Source organism: Corylus avellana, chromosome 4 (assembly GCF_965113065.1).
Source record: "Corylus avellana chromosome 4, dhCorAvel1.hap1.2, whole genome shotgun sequence".
NCBI lineage: Eukaryota > Viridiplantae > Streptophyta > Magnoliopsida > Fagales > Betulaceae > Corylus > Corylus avellana.
In genome coordinates, this window is record NC_142493.1 from 19,089,368 (window position 1) to 19,115,168 (window position 25,801).

A 25,801-nucleotide genomic window follows, 5' to 3' on the forward strand; every position below is an offset into this window, starting at 1 on the left:
TAAAATTTGTAATACTTAAGAAAACAATAAGAACAACATGAAGACTATGGGAATTGACAAGAAAATACCTTGATGATGGCAAAATCCACCAAGGCCTCCTCCTTCTCCTTCAAAATTACTCATCACTCTAGGGTTAGGGTTTTTTGGTGTGAGGAGGGGCTAAAGGTTGAAGAGAGAGGTTTATATAAGGGGTTGGGATGTGCTCTTCTTTGAAAAGGTGAATAATAGGTTAAAATTACTTTTCAGAGCGTCAACGAATATTCAAGTACTTTGGGGGTGAACATTCAGGTACTATTACACAATTGATCAAAGGGTTCGGATGTACGTTTTGGTATTACCCAATGGCCCAAAGACTGGTCAACGAAAGCTTGTAGTGGTCCCCCAAGCAAACACATGTACTAAGGTTAAGGCAAACGTTCGGGTGATCCCCCTAGCGAACATTCGGTCAGAGAGTAAAAGTCTTGGTTTGTTTGAAAAACTTCAAGGGATTGGAGTTGCTCATAAGGAGTTTAAGTTTTTGGTTTATAAAACCTTTGGATAGAGTGTTTTATGAAAATGTTTTGTTGCATTTAAGTAAATCGTTGGTCTTTTAAAATCAGGGATTTTTCAGTGTATTACACATAGGGAATCAATCATTAATGAAAATTTTGTAAATTCAATAACATGCAAATTAGTCTTATGTGAAAGAAAATAAATTAAGTTTGAATTTGGTGAAATATTGATTCGTTGTATTGATATTCAATTTATAGACCGTTAGAGTGTACATGATAAACATCTCAAGTAAATAGATAACTGGGTTGCTTTTGTCCACACCCAACGTTCAAAAATATGAGTTTATGATCAGAGTCCAATGTTTAAAACTTTAAATGTTAAGAAGATTAAAAGTCTCTAAATATTTTATTCAATTATAAACTCCTCTTTATAAGTTCTCATTTTTTTTCCCCTCTATTCAAGTCTTATTCAAATTGTTATTTTTCTCTTCTTCTTCAATTTCATTATTTTCCAACAACTTATTATTCAAGTCCTTAAAACCATTCTATATCTAATTAGTAATAAAAAAAAGGTTAGTTACCAAAAACTCAATCAATCACTTGCATTAATTAATTAATTAATTATTCTTTTTTTTACATTAATTTGTCTTTTCTTGTGCAGATTAAAAGTGTTAGATAATCTTATTATAAATAGTTCATTTGACAAATCAGGTTTTTTTATTATATTTTTAAAATTAATTTTATTCTAGTCATAATATAATTTGTTTTATTATAAATCATGCTGATTTAATTTGTAAATATTTTTAATTATACATATCTACTAGAAAATATGCATTTGGATACGAAAAACTTAAAAGAGAAGAAGAAGATAAGAGTAGAAAAATTAATTAAATCTTAAAAAGGATCATTAAATAAATTTGTTATTAGGAATAAACAAAATATAAATGATAATTTAGGAGAGAAACTCATAAATGAACAAGATATCTATGCAATCGGATGGGACTTATGAAGGTCATCTTAGAGGGCAACTCGTTGGAGGTTATCCAGGCTTCGCGGAAGGAGGAAAACTGTTGGAGGAGTTATGGAATACTGTGGAATGATGCAAAAGATCTGCTTAGAAGATGCCTGCAATGGAAGGTAAATCATGTTAACAAAATAGGTAATGGAGCGGCTCATAGTTTGGCAAACATGACTTTATCTCTTGGTGAGGACTACAGTTAGAGTGGAACTTTTCCTGAATGTATTAGAAATATTGTCATTTATGAGAAATGTTTTATTTAGTAATGCCAAATAAGAAACCCAATTCAACAAAAAAAAAAAAAAAAAAAAAAAAGAAAAAAGAAAAAAGAAAATCTTTAAATAGAGTTAAAAAAAAATAATAATGAAATAATACAACAAAAAGATGACATTGACAATAATGAATAATTTGGAGAAAGTATACATACGTCTTCAAATTATTACCCAATTGTCAATGTCCTTCTCAAACTATTAATTGTGTCAATATCCCCCTAAGGTTTGCAAAAAGACAAAAATAACCCTAAAAAACTTCAATAAGAGATAAATATCCTTATAAATTAGAAAAAAAATACAAAAAGTAAAAAAAAAAAAAATTTAAAATCTAAAAAAAAAAAATTAAAATTTTTTAAAAATATTCTCATAAATTGTTTTTTTTTTTTTGGTTCTTTAAAAAAAAATTTGCTTTATATAAACATTTGGAATAAATAAATTTTTTAAAATATCCTTATAAATTAGATTTTTTTCCTTTTTTAATTTTTTTTCCTATATATATATATATATATATATATATATATATATATATATATATTTTTTTTTTTTAAAAAAAAAATTAAAAACTAAAAACATCAACCATTCATTAATGAACAAAAATTTCCTCCAAATTGGTTTGAAGGAAATTTTCTTCAACTTACTATAAAAAGTGCCAAATGTCATTTCTCACATATTTTTTTTAATGTTTTAATAGTCATTTATTGTTATTTCACTAATTTAGAAACTCAAACATTAATTTTTTAGAAAATAAAAAATGTTGAACGACACTTATCACTTATTAAAATAATTTGAAAAAACTTTCTTCCAAACAAATTTGAAGGAAATTTGTGTTCTTCATTAATTGTAGCAAATTCATTTTCATTTATTCTTCTTTTTCCCATATATTTTTTTTCTTGCTCTTTCTTGACATCCAATCAGCAAAACATGTAAATACTGGACCTTCCCCCTCGCGGGGCTAAGCCTTCTCAAGCATATAAATAAACAGAAACAAACGCTCAATAAAAAAAACAAACATGTCCGGAATATGACCGTTGAATCCAGCTGCATTTCCACGTCATCCACACTGGTCTCCTCGTGGATCGTGACTCTTACGGTCTCTGACCGGCATTGGATTCACTTACAAAAACCTGTCTCACAGCGTAAAACATAGTTTAGTGCCTGACCCACGCACCACTTCTATTCTGCGATGTTCCTCACTGTATTACTATGCACATGCATTTGAATCTCAGCCGTCGGATCTCTGGCTGATAAACCTCTCGCCACGTCAAAAGCTCAAGCCCCTCTCTCTCCAGTATCTACTAAACTAAAAACTGAACTAAAACTAAGCTAAAATCCCTGCTTGGTTCCACAACTTTCACACATACCTCAAAAGGAGCACCCTTTCCCTTCTCTCTCCAATACTTTTTGTTTTTTGGGCTGTGTCCAGGGACCAGGTCTCTTTTGTGGGTTTCTTTGGGATTGTTCTTTCTAGTCGTTTGAATGGTTTTGGAGGGTTGAGGAGTCCACACTGGAGAGTATCGATGGCTACCCTGTTGCTTTTTTTCCTTCTAGCAGTCTCTGTGGTTTCTGCTGATGAAGGTGAGCTTCCTTTTTCCTATATTTGCTTCTGAGTGCTTGGATTTTTTTTAGGGGGGGGGGGTTGTTTCTGTCCTCTTTATGTTTTACTTTGTCTTTTTGTTAGTGTTCCTTCTGGGTGTGCCTTATCTCTTCTGAAACTGAGCTCTTGTTTCTGATTAATGTCTGCTCACTTATAGTTAGTTCGTTTTATTTACTTATATTTGATATGAAACGATTGCCTCTAATTCCCAAATCCTGTTTTACATAGATCTTCTTCTTGTCTCTCCCCGTGTTGAGTGAATGCCTGCTAATGAACCTTCATTTTCTTCTTCGAGTTGCATTCTTTGTTGGTGTGCCTCTTTTTTGAATATTATACCATTTTTGTTCCATAGTCTTTAATCATCAACGAATTATTGTGAATGCTTTTGGTAGAATAGTTTTTTTTTTTTTTCTTTTTTTTTTGTATGCCACATTGATTCAATCCTCGTGATGTAAAATACCCCCTTTCCGCTTTTCCTGTGACTATATTCTTTGTCCAAGTATTGATAATTAGTGAGTGATTTGAACAAAAAAAGAGCTTTGCAGGTTGTAGTTTGAATGAGGTTTTTCAATATACCAAGTATTTTTGTTAGTTTATTTTATTTGATATTAATATTAAAAGCCATTGATTTGTTCATTAGAAGAAGACAATAGAGTGGGTATTTGTGTTTGAGCCGGGCGTGGGGGGAGGGGTTGGGGAGACAGTGAGAGTACACGGATCTCATAAATGGCTATGTTTCTTTCTCTTGACCAAAACAAAGGGTATCTGTAGAAAATCTTCCCTTTTTTTCCGAAAATCTCCAATCTGTCCTCAACCCTCTTTAAAGCGAATCGACCTTGTTGCGTGACAGCTCATTTGTACTACATTCTAGAAGATGTTGTGGGACCAAAACATCCCAAGTATTATACGAATTGGAGACTTGTTCTCACTCAAAAAGGGTAGTATTGTCATTCTCATTTTAGGAAGATAACATGTTGGAGGGGTTGGTCGAGGTGGCTCAATGAAAATTGTGGTTGATGGCAAAATGCTAAAATGAAACCTTTTATTTTTAAAATTATAATATAATAAATTTTTATATTTAAAAATTAAAATATTAATGTAAAATTCTTTTGGCTTTTGAGGTGCAAAATTACTTTTTCTTTATTAGTGAAGGAAGATCAATACATGGCTAAGTGGTGCAACTCAAGTAGTCAGGGAGTATACAAGAGAAACCACTCAATAAATCAAGGACGAGAAAAAAGAGTAAATTGAAAAAAGGAACGCTCAAAGCATTGCCATGGTCGATCTCCCCTCTAATTGATCCTAGCGTCCTCCAAATGTTGCATAGATGAAGACAAACACCCATGTCAACCCTTTGAGCCACTTACCACCCTGATCTTGTTGATGGGAAAACATGAAAATCCGTTTTCCCATTCGCATGTGTATCTTGTCCTTGAACCATTCACACCTTCAATTTTGATGTCCTGGGAACCACTTTGCTCCTCGAGATGTTTGCCATGGCCCACCCCGAACCAGTCACAACCTTTGCGTAAGACAAGCCAATGGACCTAGTTGAACTTCTAACATTGATGAGGAAACACCCATGCCAGTCGGAGGGGTACCATTATGTAATGACTTGACCATCTTCGCTTTGCGACCAACATCGTGTGACGATTGAAAGTGCTTGAGAAACTTTTGTTGGGACTCTGGTGTGCAAAACTCCAATTGGTTGAATGATATTGTTTATTCCCTAAATTATTATTGAACATTGGGCATATACATTAATGTTTTTTCATGGATATATATGTTTGAATATTTTCATATTATATATATGTAAGGTTCCTAAGTTACATTGTATTTGACTGTGGTGGTGTGAGTAAATGAATTATCACATAGAAGATCATAGTCATAGGCTCTTGTAACTTATATAAAAGATTGTTCGTAGTCGTAAATGGAACTGAGAAATCAATCTAGACTATAATATGGCAACCTCAACGATTTGTCTTGATTAGGAGAAGTAAGTGGGCTTTCGGGTTGATATGTTGGTGTAGGAGCGAAGTAGTGCCATGCATCGAACAAACCACATGAGTCATCATTCTTTTAGCACTATCTTAAATAATGATTTACGTGCACGATGGCTTATAACAGTTACTCTAAATTCTGAGAAGATCATGAACTCAAATGTAAAGTGTAGGTCACTTTGATGTATCTATGAGTGAAATATTTTTACGGTCAACATTTCCGTGCAATGGGTGAGCGCATGTAGCATTGTGGGAACACTATTTTCAAGAAGGAATCAAATTCCTTTGTCTGGAACAAAGTGATAAGGAATATTCCCATTGTTTTAGATTTAATAAGAATGATTATTCCAAAGCTCAGTTTTGAGTGTTTCGGTGAGATTTATTGAAACTTATATGTACAAGGTGAGATGGAGTCTCACAAGGTTCAAAGTGATAATCATGTTATTAAATCAGGTACTTTGTGAATAAAGTGGCAGTGTATGAACTTTGATTCGACTATATAATGATTTCATGGAGGGGTAATATGTAATAAATAAGTATGTCACGGGGATCAATTGATTAAATCAAAAATACATATTAGAGTGTAATCACATTTGTTTAGTGGAATCAATTGTGATTAATAGTGTCGTGTGACAAGCCATGGATGACATAGACCTATTGGAACTAATTTTTTTTTTTTTTTTTCTTTAGGTCTCTCTTTGAGCTGATGTAAATTGACTATTTGTTTTGAGCTTCAATTATGTATTTATTTATTTAGGTTGTTTTATTTTATAAAACATGGGCCGATTTTAACTCCTATGTGGCTTACTATTAGTTGGAGTTGATTGGGTTTTGGAATTAAAAGAGCATTGGGGTCAGAGATTTAATTCCCAAAGGTTAAGCAATTAAAAGAGCTGTGAGCTCATGTATTTAATTCCTAAAGGCTTAAGAAGATTTTTTTTTTTTGATAAGTAATAGCCAGATTTATTGAAAGCATAAATGCGCCTCAAAGTACATTGGGAGTATACAATAGGATCACCTAACTAGATAGTGAAAAGCGAACAAGGAAGTCATCATAACTAATTGACACCGGGAAGACATACGCTACAGTCCAAAGATACAAAGTGTGGAAACAATAAGATAATAAGTCTTCCAAAGATCCTTTCACATCCTCAAAACACCTATTGTTTCTCTTCCTCCAAAGACACCAAAAGAAACAAGTAGGCACCATTTTCCAAACAGCAGCACTCCCCCTCCTTCTCGAAGTCCACCAACAGGCGAGCAAATCAAAAACCCGTCTCTGCATCACCCAAGACAACCCAAACCGCCCAAAAAAAGCGCACCACAAAGCATAGGCCACCTCACAATGAAGAAGAAGGTGGTCCACCGTCTCCTCATTCCTCTTGCACATCCAACACCTGTTTAAGAAGATTTAAAAAAGCATTGGGCCAATGGGATAAAACCCAAGCCCAAGCATTAGGCATCTGGGAAAGGGCTATGCATGAGCTAGCCTAGGAGGCACATGGGGAGATAATTGGCTAGTAATCCTAGTTCTACTTGGATTCTAGAATGCTCTTTTCCCACCTCTCCAAGTAAATCCAAATTTATAAATAGGGGACCCTATAGAAGCAAAAGGCATAATTGAAAAATACAATTGAGAGAGTTGTGAGAAATATTCAAGAGAGAAAAATTTTGTTTATGCTTCTAGCTATTCTCTAGAATTGAGAATAGTTTTGTAAGTTCACACTCATAGTCATATTCAGTCATAAAGAGAAGATTTGAAGGTTGAATTAAGAACATCAAGAACGTGTTCTTCATCATTCAACATGTAAGAAGAATTTCAAACAGAGTTATATAACCCTACATGCCTAGGAGAGGCCGAATTCGAATGTAGTTATCATGAACTTGTATATTTAATTTTAAATGTAGCCTTGTTTATCTTGAAGCAAAAATCACTGGGATTGTTCTTTCCTCTACACATTTTATGTGCTAGATCCCAACAACTTTCACATTTCAACCATGAAACCTCTCCTTCCCCTACCATTTTTCCCTTTTGGGATGACGACAAAGCCTCTTCGGCCATCTCCTCCACCCTCTACAATTGCTGATAATCTACCATGGGCATTCGAACCTTGTTGGGCTATGAATGCAGTATTTCCCACTCTAGGAGATTTTGCGAACCCCATCGAGTCCTTCGCCTAAAACAAAGCTTCCACAGTTGCCATCAACGAGATTGCACAAACCCTACATCTCTCATGAACCCGTAAAAGGGAGCGCCCTGACTTAAACACAAACCTAGAAGACTTGGCTTGAACTGACAACAAGCTTGACTTCCCCATTAAAAGGAACTACCTTTGCTGATGATGAAACACTAATGGAAACTTAGGGAGAGGAAGGGAGACGGTAAATTGATACCCACAAAACTTATAGCACTTCACAGTGGAGCAAAAGATGGTCTATGGTCTCCCTACTCTTCTTGCATATGTAGCACCAATTCAAGTACACAAGAAATATACAATAGAGACCCATAACTAGGGAAAAGTAGAAGAACACGAATCCATAAAATCCAAATTCTAGAGACAAAAAAGCGAGAATTGGTGTTAGCCGCCACCCAAACATAAAGAGATTTAAACATAATAGCTATAATAGCTTTTGGAGTTCCTGGACGGTTCCTACTAGTGGAATGTGAGCTTTGCTAGAGTAGCGCAAGATTGGGAGGTGGATGTCTTTGCCTTTTTTTAACCGGGTGTTGCATTCAATTAGAGTGAGAAGAGGATGTGAAGGTTAGTTGCTGTGGGGTTCTTCCATGAAAGTTTTGTTCAAGGTCAAATCCTACTTTTGCTTGTTGGTTTCTCCTGTAGGGAGCCACTTCCCCTGGAGGAGTGTTTGGCGGATATAGGCTCCTTTGAGGTTAGCAATCTTTGTATGGTCGGCTGCTTTAGGAAATATCCTCGCCTTTGATAATCTTAGGAGGAGGCACATCATCGTGATGGATAGATGTTGTATATGCAAGAGGAATGGGGAGTCGGTGGATTACCTTCTTCTCCATTGTGATGTGGCTTCCACCATTTAGAGTGCCATTTTTGTTGTTGTTTTGGGTTGTCCTGGGTTATGTGTAGAAGTGTTGATCTACTTAATTGTCGGTGGTCCTTCAGTAGGCCTTGGAGTGCTGCCGTGTGGAAAATGGTGCATGCTTACTTCTTCAGGTGTGTATGGAAGGAAAGGGATGATAGATTCTTTGAGAACAGAGAGAGGACATTGGGGGAAATTTCACCTTTGTTCTATGAAACTTTTTATTTATGGATGGCGGCATATGTGTCTCCTCTGTTAATTAGTTTTAGTGATTTCCTTGTTCGTTTTGCCCTTGCTAACTAGGTAGTTTCTTTTGTATACTTCCAGTGTATTTAGTGTGGAAACCATTGTAATTTAGATGCCTAGAGGTTGGCTCCTTGATGCTTAATGTGATGTAATAAATCAATCTCAATAAAAGTTAATTTGAATTTGAAAATTTTAATTAGGTGCACTCTTTTTTCGAGTTTGACTAATTAAGCATTTCATTTCCTTGTCTCGGTTCCAACAACACCACTACTCTTTGGGGCATGACCCATTCTAAACCAGAAAGACAGTAAATCAATACCCACAAAGCTCAAAGCAGTGGAGTGGAAGATGGTCTATGGTCTCCGTGCTCTTCTAGCACATGTAGCACCAATCCCTTAGTATGAAGTGCCTTTTTCCCTTGGGTTATCCAAAGTTAAGATTTTCTCTAATGCGCCATTGTTCACACAAAGAACGCCACTCTTGAAGAAGCCTTATTTTTGTCAAATGCTTTTCCAAGGAAATGAAATTGCAGCCGTGAACCGGGGTGGGTGTTAATGTGTATGATAAAAAGATCCAACCTTGAAAGTCCGCCTTTTGGAAGGGATCCAAAAGCTTTTATCCCCGCCACCTCATCTCAACCTGGAAGAGTACAAAAGACTAAAGAACGAAGTGACTGACTCCACCTCCCAATCATACACTTTTCCAATAGAATAAATATTCCGATAAAGAATATCATCATAAAACTGCACACTATTTGCCATCAAAGCGTCCTTACAAAGAGCAATACTAAACAACTCATACAAATTATGTGAGAATAAACTACTGAGAAAAATTGGTCATCTGTGCATCACTATGTTGAATAAGAGATGGAGCACCGAAAATAAAGACCACTTTAATTGAATCACTAACGCATTAATACAATACACATTGATGCACACAAGAAAATCTCAATGCTCACACCACAAATACTAATACACACCACACATTTAAAAATTTCTCACAAAAGGACCCACAGTGTTTTGATATATTTTCCATATTTCAATATTTCAAAACTCGATTAAGTTGTCTCTAATCAGGAGAAAATGATCCGGATCGAGGCAAGAGTTGATTGGGCTATTACTTTTAATTTATGTTTTATTTAATTTTCAAGAGTCAAAGGTATTTATGTAATTCAATAAATGGGTGCTGCCTAGGGTTTAGTCATTAGTCTATTTAAGTGTCTTTTGTACTCCAATAAAGGCAGACTTGATTGAATAAAAAAATGATGAATTGGTTATTCTCTCTCCGTCTCTTTCCCCTCGCTTCCCTCTGTCTTCCCCCATAGCTTCTTCTTTCTCTCTTTGCTCACCCTTTTAGCTTTCTTTCTCTCTTCCCCTCTTTTAGCTTATTTCTCCTCTCTTTTCCCCTACTTGCTCCTACTTTTACAATGTATTTTGTAATTATTTGTCCTGCATAAGGTAGATATATGTATCAAAAAGCAAATTTAATATCTAAATTAATATATTTTGCATATACTGGCTGGTATATTATCGTCTTTATTGTTGAAACTTAGCAGACTAAATCTGCTTGTTGATTGGTTAAAATCTATGTGAATGGTATATGGTCATTTGGGTTTCCTGTTACATGCCTAATTTTTCAAACACGTAACGGATAATTAGGATAGTTTGAGAAACCCTAAACCTCCCAAAACAATTACTACAGTTGATAATTAACTTCTCTGATTACTTTATTCTTCAAGTCACAGGCTTTTATAGCCTTACAAGATGTCCACTACTAGAATTAAACAACTGAGGCAAATAGAACTCCTATTACTAAGTGAACTACTAGTACTAAAAGAGATAACAAGCTACCTCTTTGTTTATACTACTGGAAGTCCACGGAAATAGAACCTAGAACTAGAATTCTAATGCAAGTAGGAAACATAATGAAAGTAGAAATGGAAAACGTAAACCTGATTGGACTGTAAGTAGCTTTAAAGTATTAACTATGCGTCATCCAGGGTTATTTATAGACAGTTTTTGTTTGATTGTAGAACAATATCGAAAATCTTCTATTGGTATATAATTTATCTTTGCTCTTGAAAGTTGGCACTCATCTGCTTGTTGATTGGTCATGTAGTTTGTGAATGGGTGAAGATCATTTGGTATATCTGATTATTGTTAGTGGCTTAAAGTTTCAAGTCTATATCATCCGAAGACCAATTGGTATATTAGAAGTTTTCTTCATAATTAGGTTAATTATTCCTCTTCTCTGCATAATGCATACATGTTTATTGCGCTTCGACTTTTTCTCGTGCCTAAGATTGTTTGTTCACATTAATTATGGTTGAGAAATGCTACACACTCTCATTTTCATACTCCTGAATGCATACTCCTTGACGTTGGCGATTTTCATTGCCACATCAGGAATTATGTATTTGGGAGTATGGAAATGAGAGTGTGTGTAACATCTCATTATGGTTTGCTGCCCGAGTATCATACTTCAAGTGTCTTACTGTCGTTGATACTGTTATGCTCTTATGAAGATTGGACATGCTGCTTTCCATGGACAATGTAAGGGTCTAAACCTGCACCAGTGGGTTGCATTTTGCAGATGCCTTCCTTGGAGTAAATATTGGTACGGACCTCTCTGACATGCCAAGCCCAACTCAGGTGGTGGCCCTTCTTAAAGCTCAGAATATTCGACATATTAGGCTCTATGATGCGGATCGAGCCATGCTACTTGCACTTGCCAATTCAGGCATTCAGGTGACTGTTTCTGTTCCAAATGACCAGCTCCTTGGGATTGGTCAGTCCAATGCCACAGCAGCCAACTGGATTGCTCGCAATGTCATAGCCCATGTTCCTGCCACCAACATTACAGCGATAGCTGTTGGATCTGAAGTTTTAACAGCCCTGCCAAATGCTGCTCCAGTCCTAGTCTCCGCATTAAAGTTCATCAACTCTGCCCTTGTTGCTTCTAATCTTGATCACCAAATCAAAGTCTCCACTCCACACTCTTCTTCCATTATCCTTGACTCCTTCCCACCTTCACAAGCCTTCTTTAACCGCTCATGGGATCCAGTAATGGTTCCCTTGCTCAAATTTTTGCAGTCTACAGGATCATACCTTATGCTTAATGTATATCCATATTATGATTACATGCAATCCAATGGAGTGATCCCATTGGACTATGCGCTATTCCGCCCCCTTCCTCCCAACAAGGAAGCTGTAGATGCTAATACGCTCCTGCATTACACCAATGTCTTTGATGCTGTTGTTGATGCAGCTTATTTTGCAATGTCCTATCTGAATGTCACTAATGTCCCCATTGTAGTTACCGAGTCAGGCTGGCCCTCCAAGGGTGACTCATCTGAGCCAGATGCAACTCTTGAAAATGCTAACACTTACAACAGTAACTTGATCAAACACGTGCTTAACAACACAGGGACACCTAAGCATCCTGGGATTGCAGTTAGTACGTACATTTATGAGCTTTATAATGAGGATTTGAGACCTGGGTCAGTCTCTGAAAAGAACTGGGGGCTTTTCAATGCTAATGGAGTGCCGGTTTATATCTTGCACTTGACTGGTGCGGGGACTGTTTTGGCCAATGACACCACAAACCAAACCTTCTGTGTTGCAAAGAGTGGTTCTGATCCAAAGATGCTACAGGCAGCACTGGATTGGGCTTGTGGACCAGGGAAGGTGGACTGCTCGCCTTTGTTGCAGGGGCAACCATGTTATGAACCTGATAATGTGGTGTCACATTCAACATATGCTTTCAATGCATACTTTCAGCAGATGGCTAAATCTTCTGGGACCTGTGATTTTAAAGGGGTAGCTACCGTCACTACAACAGATCCAAGTATGGAATTATGACTTGGTTATATTTGCTATTATGTCTTTTACTGCGGAGATGGGTTAATTTGCGAGCATTTATATGAGCTAATAAACTTGGTAGAGAGTGTGTATACAAGAAGGAAAGCTAACCACAACAAGAAACAGTCAAAGGGCATGTTGAAAATATTGGTTTACTTGGTGTAAAGGGCACAAGCAACTGATAAGATTTTTCGTAGCTTGATTATTGAACTGTTCTCACAAAATTAATTGTTTTTCTTGAAAGTCTGAAAAGAATGTGTGTGTGTGTGTGTGATGCAGTTTACTGACTTGCTATAAATCAAAGGAAGCCTTTTCTTCTGGTTAAATTGTTTTTGGCCCTTTCGTAGCACCTTAGAATTACTAATGTTCGTTTTGTTGCCGATTCTTGCAGGTCATGGTTCTTGTAGATTTCCAGGAAGGTATGAAGTATCTAACTATATGATTGTATGTGCTAGTGACCACTTTGTTTATCACTCAACATACTTATCAGTGGCGGAGTCTAGAATTTTTACTTGGGGACCAAATATTGTTGTGAGGAGGGAGGAGATTTGGGAGAAAGCTTCGAAGTTGTGGGAAAAAAGAAAGGAAAGAGGGGAGAAAAGTGAGGTGAGGGAAGTATGGAGAGACTCACATGTTCTGTCTTTTGGGAAGAAAAAAAAAAATCTTTTGAATTATAATTTTTTTTTTTTTTTGGTTTTAAAAAAGTTTAAATATTTTATTCATGTTTTGAAGGAGAAAAAACTCAAAATATAATTTTGGGGGAGGGGGGGGGGGGGGGGGGGGGGGTTTGAATTTTTGGGAGAGTCAAATGGGGTATTTCATATTTGTAGAGAAGGCAGAGGGTTTTCAATTTTTTTAAAAGAGGGCCATGGAAGGTGAAGGGGCCCTTTTTTTTTTTTTTAATTTTTTTTTGAAGATATTAAAGTGTTTGGCTTGTACAAATTTTTGGGATCATACTCATTTTTTTAGAGAAGGGAAAGAGGGTTTTCCAATTTTTGTTCCTCCCTCCATCCGCCATCGATGCATATCATCTCCAATGAGCATGTTCCCACATGTATTTTAACCACACTATGAAATAAGTTTCATATTATGGCCATGTAGCCTACTGAATTTTCTCTGTTTTGTGAATGTAGTGCTGGAAGAAATGGCACAGTCGTAAATGGTACATCACTGGCTCCATCGTCAAATTCCACGAGTTCTGGCTGCCTCTCACTCTATTTCCATGGTGGTGGTTCTTTCACAAGCTCTGTGATCGTAGGTGTTTTACTTTTGAGTACTTCAGTTTTATTCTGAGAACTGCAATCGTTTGTTCGCGATGTTTTCTTTTGGACAAATGTTGGATTTGTTCGAGAAATGCGCGTTTGCATCTGTTAAAAAAAAATGCAGCATACCCAGTTTTGTTCCTCTGGAAGAGGATTTGAAGGGGTGTGGCAAGGTGTAACGCATACATAGCCGGCAAGTAGTTTGATGGTGAGTTGTCTATTGGATTTTGTACAAACCCACCATCCACCATTGTTGTATTCTTTGAACCCTGATTTGTGACGAACCCATTTGAAACCCTGGTTTAATGATGTTCATTTGGTCCCTCAAATTGGGATATTTTTTTTTGTTTCTGGACAATGTGGTTGTAAGATGATTCTGAAGTGGCTTTTCAAGGAGGATTTGGCTTCAGTGCTGTAAAAAAACACTAATGGAAATTTCCTGTAGTTTTTCTTTTTCCAGCACCTAAGCCAAATCCTTCCGGAGGCATGGGCACGATGACCTAATGCTGGGTGGCCAAATTTGTAATCAGCCAATTTGTAGTTCTGGCTGGAAGGATGTAAAGGATCCTTTAGTTATAATTCCGTTCTTTTTAAAATTTTTTTGTATCTTTTCTTTCTTTCCTTTCTTTTTGAGTTTACCCCTTTTTGTTTTAATGTGTTTTTGGGGGAAAATTTTGTATTGCAAGTGATTCTGGGAGCATATAGGAAGAAAACATCAAACAAACAAGCAGCAAATCTACTATAGACATGTTAGATTCTTACAAGAATTTCAGGAATAAGGCATTTTTTCAAACTTGTTTCGTAAAAGGAATATCAGAAGTAATGGCATCAATAACTTTGTTGATTCAAAAGAACACCGAAGCAATTGAAATGAAAGAAAAGACTTTGAATTGTTATTCAACTTCAACATATTATGAATTCATTGAAACAACTCTTAAGAAGCCATAAAAAGTAAATTACATCGTCACCCAAGTTCCTAACTGTAGGATATATGACAAACATCACAAACAAAACCAGTAGAGCTGGAATTCCTGTACTGCCGATTGGTATGTTGGTTGCAATACGGCCTGTTGCAAAAATTACATTTGGGAAGCTGCAGCCAGCACTCTGAACACAAGTTGTCTCCACAAGCAGTTTCTTCCAGTTCATCAGATCCCATGCATTCGCCGCACTCTTCACACCTTGGAATGCAAAGGTTGCAGCCTCTACAAACGGTTGATAGCCGCTCCCTCTTCCTTTTGCAGGTTTCTCTTACACACTCATAAACCGCTCTTACGTCGTTGCACTTCGGGCAGATATCCACATCAAGCATGGGATCACTATCTTCATTTCTGAAAATTGGGAAGTTCCTGTGATGATAGAGGGTAGTAGGTTGCTGCTTTCTCTGCTGCTGCTGCTGAGACAGGTTCATTTGCAGATAAGAGAGAATTGTTTGTAGGTTTTCTTTCTTTATGTTGTAGATACCATTTATCCTCAGGCTCTTTAAGCTGTGATGACGTTCGGATAATGTCTTGACTGCTCTAATGACTCCCTCAGGTGTTAAGCCAGTGCATGCTGGTATGTATAGCTGAATCAGAATGCAAAAAAGCAATATTGCAGTTAAACTTTGTTTGCTCCTGCTTTGGCAATAGAAGGCTTGTTGCTAAATATATCTGTCGACTCTTTGATCTTCATAAAATGATAATTAGAAAAGTAATGGGCAAACTCTCTCCCTCGGAACAAGATCCTCTTCAGTTCATTTGAACTGGATAATATTCAGTTAGTTATATTAGAAGAGTATTTTTGTATTTTCACTTTTTGAGTGGATAAAAATACTCCTTCAATATAATTAACCGGATATTATTCAGTTCAAATGAAATGGAGAGGATCCTAATTCTCTCTGTTGAGCTGCCATGAGACCTTTGTCTCCGCCCTCTATATTCTCAAAGATCCATCCTAGCCCTCCTAACCCACCATCTACCCTTCAGGTCCTCTCAAAACCTTTCTAACATGGAAGATGCTCATTCTGACCTCATTTCTAAGACGAAAGCTCTCAATGGTTGCGGCTCATTGGGGGTGCTCTTATTTGGATCAGGATCCCTTCTAATTGAGGAGCAATTGGAGATTCTCTAATTGTTAATCGTGGTCTTTTATTTTAAATTCAATGGTCTATAAAATCATTTAAATCACAGTAAAACGAAAGCCAGCATTTAATGCCTCTGTTATACAAAAGTAACTGACATTTTATAAACTATTGGATTTAAAATGAAGGGCCACGACTAACAATTAGAGAATCTCTAATTTCTCCTCAATTGGAGGAGATCTCAATTCCTCTTGCCTACCCTTAGTGTTTTGTTAGGGTGGCCGACCACCCTCACAAAATATATTGTATATTTAAAGAAATTTGGTTTAGTTCCGAGTGAGAGCATATGTGTCACTAAACAAATGAATATGAATGGTGATTCCATTCCTATTTAGTCCTATTCTTAAAGGAAAGACCCTTCCGTGTATCAAAGGTGCCCTAAATATTACAACCAAAGCAGTCCCAACAGAAAAGGCTCATAAAAAATAAATAAAAATCATTCAACTCGATCTTTAATTATTGGCTGTGATTGATCCCAAAACTCAGTTAACGTGGCTTTGCATATTTGGTAGTTGAGAAGTTTTAAAGCATCTTAAATGATCAAATGATGTGATTATAGCTTACTATTGACCGGTGAACTGAATCTAGCTGATTGCTGTGAACAGCCAAACAGGGCTCTGTCCACGTAGCAGACCCCAGTGGCTCCCAAGCACATGATGCTAGCTGCCATTTTATTTTAGGATTGTTTTCAAAAGAAGACAACCATTAAGTGTGCAGTTGCATTGCACCAGACATACCTTATCTACTTTCATCTCCTATAAACTATTTCGTCCAATTAAAGCAGAAAAAAAAAAGGAAAAAAAGAAAAAAGAGAACACTAGAACTGAAGCTTTTGCAGGCAAATTTGATTGGAGAAGGAACAGAAGAAACATATAGCAGATATTCATACCTTGTTGATATGAGGATTTCTGTCTACAACCCACTGAAGCCCATCATCCGAAATCTTGATACAGTTGATGAGAGCCAAAGTTTTCATCCTACCAATCGCCTTGGAGGTGATCTTCATCAGAATCTCATCATTCAGTCTCAAGTTCAAAGGCCTTTCAACTACGATATTCAGCCATGGCAGCACATCCTTTTGCACTGCATCTCTTAGTGACACGCAAACTTCAGTTATGGCAAGAAGCTCAAATAAAGGAAGGTAAGCTAAAACCAGGAAGAAGCCCTCATGCGGCGGCCCTGCGTTAACCTTTTCGGAACTCATACAGAAATTTGACGAAGGCGGCAGAGTTGGTACCTTCTGAGTCAACTCGTCCACGGCTTCATGTTCTTTGTCCCCCACAACATGTGAAATTTCCATGTCCGGTATTTGAGAAATGGTATTAAATTCCTGAAAACAAGTATGATTTGAAGAGAGAGGGATAGCTTGAAGAAGAAGAATGCAACAAAGAGTACTAGAAGAACCTCGATATTTACACAACTTGGTTTTCAAGGTTGGTATGCAAGTTGCGAGTCCAAATGGGAAATAACGTGTTTGAGATTGTGTTTAAGAAATAGATATTTTAAGTCAAAAAATGTTGTGGCAAAATCTCAATTTTTAAGTTTTTGCTAAAAGTGCGGTTTGACTATTTTTAGGCTTTTTGGACCCTTAAAAAGCGCTTTCAATTTTTTTTACCAAACGGGGTTTTTTTTTTTTTTCTTCAAACGAACTTTTTGAGTGTTAAACGGACTTTTAGATTTCTCAAGTGCACACCCAAACAGGCCATAAGGCTAAAAGGAAGACTAGAGTCATTCCTGTGTTCTCTAAAATATAACGTAACTTTTAAAATCGCCATTAATTTTGAGATGATCAAAATTTTAAAAGACATTACATTTAGAAGGACACAAGGAGTCTTTCTAGTATTACTCGGGATGGATATCCTAACAAATGTGAGAGAGTCCTTATGAAGCCTAACAAAACTCAGGCAACTCGTCTATGTAGGTGGGCCTATAAAAACTCTCATAGTTACTGTCCAAATTGCTAGTAATTAGGACATCAAATTATTGAAAATCCAAATCAGTTTGGCATCTAAAATTTTGACAAGGTTGTCTTCTTGTCTCGCAAGCAAATTAAGATTGCTAATGCTAAATTTAAGCAAGTTTTAACATGGATTACAATGGGATTGCCTACCGTCCAATGGACTGCATGCTGATGAAAGTTAGGTGTAAACTTTCCAATGGCTAAATTCTAGAATTGAAAGATGTAGTAGGCAATCCATTCTAACTTGATGTCCGATCAGTATATGGGCATTAGTTGAGAATTGTTTCCTTTTATTTTGATAAAAAATGTAAAATACAACATTTTTATTTCACAAGTATCCTACAATGACGGTTCTAACCAACAATTGGATTAATAATTATTAAGATAAAAAGTCTTGATATTTACTTTTTGTAAATTTCTTGTTTGTCTTTCTTTTATTGAGTAATACTAAAAACTACATTTTTATCCCATAGTTATTTTACAAAGCTTGTGTGATATTTCCAACCAATTTTTGGATCGATCATTGTTAAAAAAAAAAAAAAAAAAAAAAAAAATTAAAGATTGGTTAGAAATGTCACTTTAAAATTGTGAAATAAGACGTAATTTCTAGTATCATTCTTTTTCTTAGCCTCTTTAACCTCTTTGTAATTCATTATTTCCTTTAACCTCGTTCAACTTGACCTTTAAAGTTCTCAAAAGGTAACTCAATCAGCTGGGACTATGCTTAATAAAGCGAACGTCACTAGTTTGAATCTCCCACCCCCTCTTGTGCGGACATGTCAAAAAAAACAAAAAAAACTTACCTTTAAAAGAGTGCAGAGAAGTGCTGGAAATGGTTAAGCACTAAGCACTTGGCGATTTTCAATTAGATCATTCTATCATATTTTTCATTAATTCCCAAACAAGTCATACAAAATCACGATTATATATCCCTATAAAACAATAAAGAAAAAAACAAAAAGTGGAGTAGGGCGCAGTAGGAACATCTCCCTCGAGACTTGGAATGATTCCACCTTCTACAATGTCAATAATATAATGGGAGTTCCTCCATATGAACTTGTTCGTCTATAAGAAAAAGCGCTTCTTTAGCTAGTCTATGAGCTACTCTATTTGCCTCCCTTCTGACATGATTCACTTTCCAGGTTTGTAAACTATTCAGCATAATTTTGGCATCGTCAATCACTTGGTTGTCATATCTGCACCAATTGTTTTCTTCCTTCTTCAGTGTCTGTATAACGCAGAGAGTATTTTCTTTTAGTTTCAGATTCTATAACTTCGGCAACAGTCAGATCAATGATGTTGTCTAGGGGGCTATCAACATCGCCAAAACCTCCTCCCCATGGTCTATCACAATCACACTAATGCCCATCTTCCATATGTTCTTGTCCACGGCTGCATCTCAGTTGACCTCACAAAACGTTAGACATTGACCACTTTTGAGTAAAAGAATTACCACTTTCTCTTTTATCTTGCGTCTTTGTGTTACCATTTTTGAAAGCATCTAGGGATTCCAACGCTTTTCTCACAAGTTGAGCAGGTTGGCCAAACAACCCCCCTAAGATCATAGAGTTCCTAAACCACAAATTTCTTGCCACTAAAGCCATGAGTTCAATATCATCATCTTCGAACTTATTTTGCAAAACTTCCACAACATGAATAAATTCATCATTTACTGCACAACCCTTTTGTAGTTTCCTTCCACACATGCTTCATGCATCTCTTGCCATCAACTCCACAATATATGCCCCATAGTCTCCGCCTCTAATCCACATATAGGGCATACTGATAGAATCATGGGGGAGTAGCATTTTACCTTTAGAATCTTGGCAGCCAAAGACTCAGGGTTCCGAAGTAGTCTCCAACACTGCTTTGCCAGCAAAAATTGAGAACCGATGCAGTGATTAGATATTGACTCTAAACTTAGAGTAGTGATATGTTAATTATCTTCGTTTTAATCCTAAACAAGTTTTATTCTCTAGAGAAAATCGCCAACATAAAAACATACAAACTTCTACACACACAAATACATATATAGGGAGAGAGAGTATCCAGTCACAAAGAGAGTTGCTTATTAGTCATGCCTTAAAAAAATGCAACATTTACTCTGTAGTGCATTGACCATAAGGATATTCTGCAACTTAACACCACAAACTCTCACTCTTTTATGCACTTAATATAAGGAGAGTCATCAATACAGAAGCACAAAGTACAGATGTTTATGAATTTGGAAGTCTACCATTTTACAGATAAATTGACAGAGGAAGTATTTAATTTCATAAAGCCCAGAGTTGGATAGATTTCAAATTGTGAAGGCAAATCAATGATCTAAAGGCTCAACAGCAGTCTTGAAGAGAAGGATGTAAACCTTGTCAATTGAAAAATACAAGAAGCCCCCTGTGGAATGTGTGACATAGGAGCCAAAGCTAGTTCCCACAATGCAGTGCCAAGCTGGACCATATGATGAATCAAATTCCTGTCAAGTAAATAAAAAAATATCCTCAGCTTTCTGCAAACAAAAATTTAAAAGAAAAAAAAAAAATGGCAAAAATCAAGTCTAAAGAATTCTATAGCATTTTTATTTTTCATTTTTCAAAAGAACTGGCAGCATTTTTCCAGTAGTCATATTGGATTCATAAAAGTCAACCTTAGTATGGAGGACTCTCCCTGTTCCAGTGAGGATTCTTCTCAATACCAATAAGCCATATAAGCTGCTCTAGAGAGGTATAAATTCAAATTTTATTCAGCTTATATTACCATAAACATCAGTATTCTGTTGCATAATCATACTGTCTAATAGCATTATTATCTCCACTGCATTCCATGTTGGTAGGTAGTAACTTAAAAAATTATAGGGAGAACTATATTTACCCCTCCTCTAACTACCATCATTTTTGCACTGTTCCCCAAGTTTCAATTTTTGCAATGTCCTCCCCCTTCCATGACCTCATGTTGGGTCATAGAAGGGAGAAATTGCAAGTTGCAACTGTAGATTGAGAAGGACATTGCAAAAATTGAAATATTGGGGGACATTGCAAAAATGATGGTAATTAGGAGGAGGTAAATGTAGTTAACCCAAAAATATATTTATTGCCATGTAGCTTTCTCAGCCTTTTGGCTAAGATGAAGTGTTGTCTGCAATACCCTGGTCATTCCAATGGTCTATTTAGCAAGGATTGAAAACAAATAAAATGACTAGTTACATAATCTTAGCCTATCTCTTTTAAATCAAGATATCACGTGCCCTTGCTGCTCCGATTAAGGCCATACTGAAAAGTACTAAAAGAAAAAGAACCTCAACTGTTGTCTACTAAACCCAAAAATATATTACAGATTACTCTGCTGCAGGAAAATGTAAATCATCAACCATTAAGCTTGAATGGTAGATCGCTAATATTTACGGAGGACAATTCTGGTGCAACCAGTACCGTTATGAATAAGCATACTTAGCTAGAATCCAGTTCAAGGTTACCTTGTCTAAGCAAGCCTGATCTAACTTATAAGCTCACCAACGTCGCTTGAGTAAAGGTCCATCTCATTCAATGGGATAAGAGAATATAAAACTAGACAAATGGATCAGCTTTTGTTAAAAAGCCAAGCCTGATTAGTTAGAGAGCATATACATCTTATATTACTCTCTAACAATAGTAAGAAAAATAATTTCAACTACTTACACATTCATGAACAAGAAACCAGCTCCAGATTGAATATGTATATTGAAGAAAAACAAAGATAGCAACAGCTGTCAGCATAGCACATGTAGGTCACTGTATTACTAGATATCAAGCAAAATCAAGTTTAAGCCTATAAACTAGGAATAACCTGAGATTGAGTTTCTTTCTTTCTTTCTTTCTTTATTTATTTTAATCGAAATATCATTAAAAGTGAGAATGAGTTTCTTTTCTTAAACATGTCATGAGTGGTGTGCCAATTATATATTTGACGATAATAAGGCTGGCAGGATGATAGAGATGTACTTGGTATCTCGAATCCTAAATTCAGGTCTGCATTAACTAAAAAGAAAAAAAAAAATTATGCATTTTACACATGCAGTAAATGATGCAACGCTTTTTTCTTCTCAAAAACCAAGCACTAGCACCACACGGTAACAACCAACTGTAAGCTGAACTTGAATTTTAGAGCTTGACCACACAACTTGTTTGAATTCTATCTTCCAAAACTTTACTAATACTGGCAATTTAACAGCTTGAATAGTAAAAACAGAAAGTAATGATGAAGATTATGGTGAATGTGACGTGTGGGTGTGGATGTGTTAGAGATACAAAGAGAGTAATGATAAAGTTTATGATGAGTGGAGGATAAACAGGACCAGCTACGGGACTGCGGCATTAAAACTTCAATAGAAAAAATCTGAAAGGGATTTGATAGTGTGAAGAATGTAATCATTGCATTCAAGAATATATCTTTTTACAGAAAACAAAAAAAATAAAAGAGGAAACATTTATTGATTAGGAGATTCAAAAGGAAACTATGGAGAAGAGGAAGTATGAGAAAACAAGTAAATCTAATAGAACTGACAGAGGGTATAATTCTTAATGCAAGTATCATCAAGCTAGAGGCAGAGAGATCACAAGAGCCTAAGCCAACACAAATATAACAGGCACAATCTCACAACTACAGAAAATCTAGCACAAGGCCCAACTACATGCCAGTGTCAGTAGCTTCAGTAACTACAAGCTAGAATAATGTATCAGCTAAATCAATAGTGTATTAAGGTACTCAAACCCAAGCCGTGATGATTCTTGTTAATTTTCTTTATCTTAACATTGAAACACTAAACCTCATCTTGGACCAACTTTTACACTTATCTAGTCCAAAGGAACGACAAAAAAGAATAGATCTTTACAATCTTTTACCACCTATGGCAGCACATTTATCTCTCTCTCTTGCTCTTGTTCTATATCTAGGTGCCGTCTTGATGCAAACAAAGTCCTTTGCCTTGTTGGCAAAACAAAACTATAGTGTTGATAATCCCATATGAAGTGTCTAATTAGAAGCAAACCAGTTGTTCATTCGGCCAGACTTCATGCCATGGTAATCAATACAGCCTAACTATTATTAACCTTTTTAAGTGGCTGGATGAAGCTTATTCTCTCGAACATGACCAACTTGAAATCAACGAGATCCATTAGACCAACAAATGTAGATCATTACAAAGAAGGTTTAAGAAGGGAAGTGTTCTTTCTTTTGGTAGCTAAATCTAAAATAACTAAGCAATTGGACCAATGTCTTATTGAGATAAGAGTTACAATAACTTAAAGAGACAAAGAACTAAAGAGTTAAGAGTTACAAGAACTCAAGAGACAAGAATTACAAATGATAAATTAAATTTATTGTTGTTAATATAAAAGTAGAAAAGACTTGTAGCGTTCAGACTCTTTCTCTATAAATAGAGTATTGTATACAATTAAAGATATAAAGGAATGATATAACCAAGAAAAAGCATGTGTGGAAGTAGGCCATAAATCTAATCACCTTACTTCTCTGAGTATCTCTTCCTTGTTCTCATTTCTCTACCCTAAATTATAAGTTATAATATTGCTTAGCCGCCCTTCTTGTCTAAATTCAACTGGTGAATCCAAGTAAATTTATTAAAGATTAAATAACACCGTGTATACTACCATGAGAGACTTCATATAATATGTTTTCAGTTTAATCCCACCAAACAGTCAGACCAAGTGTATGTTTCTTTACTCAATAAGGGTTACAATTGAGAAAAAATTTGGAATCCAAGAGTGAAGATCGCACTTAAAAAGTAGGCACTACCAAAAAATTGGAGCACTTAAATCTTTGCAATTAATTGTGAAGAAAAATTCATTGAAGTTTATACTCAATGCGATGAATACAAAAAAAGAAAAATATGATTTTCAGCTCAAGGTAACGCAATTCATCATTTGGACCAAACGTACAGTAATTTGTTGGAAAGCTTAAAGAATCCAAATTAATAATCCAGATACAAAGTGTAGGCCTAGACTGACACGTTAAAGATGATCATCAGAAAAGACAGAAACAGAAACATTCGCATCTCAATCTGACACTACCAAGCAATTACACCTTCACATACTTCAGTCAATCCGCTCAATATAACATGCAAAATATAAGAATAAATACTAGAAATCGGAACCATTACAAATACATAAAAAAAATCATCTGCTGGACCACCTGGATAAAATATTTACTCGATACCCTATACCATAAACACTCCAATTAACAATCAAAATTGACTGATTTTACAGAAAAGAAAAATCAGATCCCAGAAAGCAAAATGAAAAAAGTTGATGCATTCAACTCGGGCCAAGACAAACAAAAATTAAGCAGGATCAACTGCACATTAAATTTGACCACCACCCATTACTCGGATCACTCCAAGTAACAATCCATACAAACACAACAACCTTAAACTACAAAAATAAAACAAACCCCGAATGGTTAAGTACTGATTTCTTTTACCTTTTTAAGCGCGAGGGCGATTCGTTTGCTGTCAAGCTTGCCGGGCATGGAGTCGAGATGGTCACGTGCGCAGCGAAAGGCACGGTTCTGCAAAGGAAAGGGCATGTCAGAGGCTCTGACGCGCACGTTGAGGCTGTCATGCTGCTCTTGCTGCTCTGTGGCTTTCTTCTTCTGTATCAAACTGCTGAGGAACTTGCTCCGCCTCTCCAACTCCTCCTCTGCTCCCTCCATTTCCTTTTCTTTCACCGGATCACTCTCTCATCACTTGGAGACTAATGCTTTACTCTCTTTAATCGGAGGCTACAGTTTCAGTGTTCCATTGCCTGAGAGAAAGTGTGAGAGAAGGGGAAAAAGAGAAAGAGAGGACACTGTGCAAGGGAAAAAAGAGTGAGGGAGACTGGGAAAGGGAACAAAGGTCTCGAATGCAATGTTTGCGTTAGTTTTTCTCTTTTACTTTTGTTTTGTTTTCTTTCGATGCGTTTGTTGTTGTTCTTGCGTATGGCCGAGGTCGTTGGGGTAGGCGTAGGCCGTAGAGGAGACAAACTTGTTTTATTTTGAATAGTGGGAAGCTGCGGACCAAGAAAAGGTCCAAGACTAGTATATTAATCATCGGCGGACAACCCGAAATGCGTGGCCTAAAAAAGGAGTTGGTTTAAGAATCATGAGGAGTTGGTTTAATCCATTCTGATAATGTAAGTGTCCCATGTTAGTAGAACGGTAACAAATGACAGATAAGAATGTTAAAGAAAATACGTCATTTTTACCCATTTTGCTTTTACTAGGAGAAAAAATGGAGACGTGTGTGCTAAGACGCTTAGAAATATTGAAATAAGCGCGACTGTTGAAATTGGATATTATACAAAAATTTGTGGAAGGAGAACAACCACTCTCTTCTTGACACGTCATAAAAAACCCACATGTAGAGTTGACATGTTCGTTTCTTGTACGATTCGAACAAAATTCAATAAATAAATAAATAAATAAAAAAAATACTTATCTTCTTGGTAGTCTCTAAAAAAAAACTAAGGTGTAGGTTAAGAAAGAAGCTATCTGGTTGAACCCAAAAAGGGACGGCCTACATGTCCTTAAATTGTCATTCTATGTTGCTCTAATGAAAGTGTTATGTTGTTTAATTGGTTGTTATATGACTATTATAAAATTGAGATAATGTGTCAGTAAAAATCAACATTCAAATTAATAAGGGCTTATAAAAAAAAAAAAAAAAAACTTAAGGGCTAATTTTCGTTACTACATCATCCCAGTTGTATAACAATCATAAATAAATCTACTAGATAACATTTATCCTAATTAAATGATCGAGTATATATCTTTGTCGCTTTGAAGAGAAATGTTACATGCAATTTTAAGTCCACACTTCTAAGTGCCCACTTTTTGCTATGGCAGTAAAAATCACTATCGAATCCAAATTCAATAATAATTTTCACTGCCACGTAAAA

At 36.1% G+C, this 25,801-nt stretch overlaps 3 protein-coding genes across 5 annotated transcripts; 1 reads left to right on the forward strand and 2 right to left on the reverse strand.

The window, feature by feature from the left end:
• Nucleotides 1-3,072: 3,072 nt before the first annotated feature.
• On the forward strand, nucleotides 3,073-14,138 carry LOC132177297 (O-Glycosyl hydrolases family 17 protein). 2 transcript variants are annotated; one of them, XM_059589559.2, is made up of 4 exons: nucleotides 3,073-3,356; nucleotides 11,248-12,518; nucleotides 12,924-12,951; nucleotides 13,666-14,138. In XM_059589559.2, the coding sequence occupies exons 2-4, from the start codon at nucleotides 11,306-11,308 to the stop codon at nucleotides 13,823-13,825; spliced, it is 1,401 nt and encodes a 466-aa protein (XP_059445542.1). In that variant the 5' UTR covers nucleotides 3,073-3,356; nucleotides 11,248-11,305; the 3' UTR covers nucleotides 13,826-14,138. The 2 variants fall into 2 exon arrangements, with proteins under 2 accessions (XP_059445542.1, XP_059445540.1); XM_059589557.2 differs by having other exon boundaries at nucleotides 11,265-12,518.
• A 476-nt stretch (nucleotides 14,139-14,614) lies between these two features.
• On the reverse strand, nucleotides 14,615-17,361 carry MEE11 (RNI-like superfamily protein). Its single transcript, XM_059589560.2, has 2 exons — nucleotides 16,806-17,361; nucleotides 14,615-15,361 (listed from the first exon to the last, which is right to left on the reverse strand). The coding sequence occupies exons 1-2, from the start codon at nucleotides 17,214-17,216 to the stop codon at nucleotides 14,771-14,773; spliced, it is 1,002 nt and encodes a 333-aa protein (XP_059445543.2). The 5' UTR covers nucleotides 17,217-17,361; the 3' UTR covers nucleotides 14,615-14,770.
• Nucleotides 17,362-18,736: 1,375 nt separating this feature from the next.
• On the reverse strand, nucleotides 18,737-24,826 carry LOC132178606 (Dynein light chain type 1 family protein). Of its 2 annotated transcripts, XM_059591065.2 has the most exons (3): nucleotides 24,345-24,826; nucleotides 20,242-20,349; nucleotides 18,737-19,740 (listed from the first exon to the last, which is right to left on the reverse strand). In XM_059591065.2, exons 1-3 carry the CDS (start codon nucleotides 24,573-24,575, stop codon nucleotides 19,603-19,605), a joined length of 477 nt encoding a protein of 158 aa, XP_059447048.1. In that variant the 5' UTR covers nucleotides 24,576-24,826; the 3' UTR covers nucleotides 18,737-19,602. The 2 variants fall into 2 exon arrangements, with proteins under 2 accessions (XP_059447048.1, XP_059447049.1); XM_059591066.2 differs by lacking the exon at nucleotides 18,737-19,740 and having other exon boundaries at nucleotides 19,922-20,349; nucleotides 24,345-24,817.
• Nucleotides 24,827-25,801: the final 975 nt, after the last annotated feature.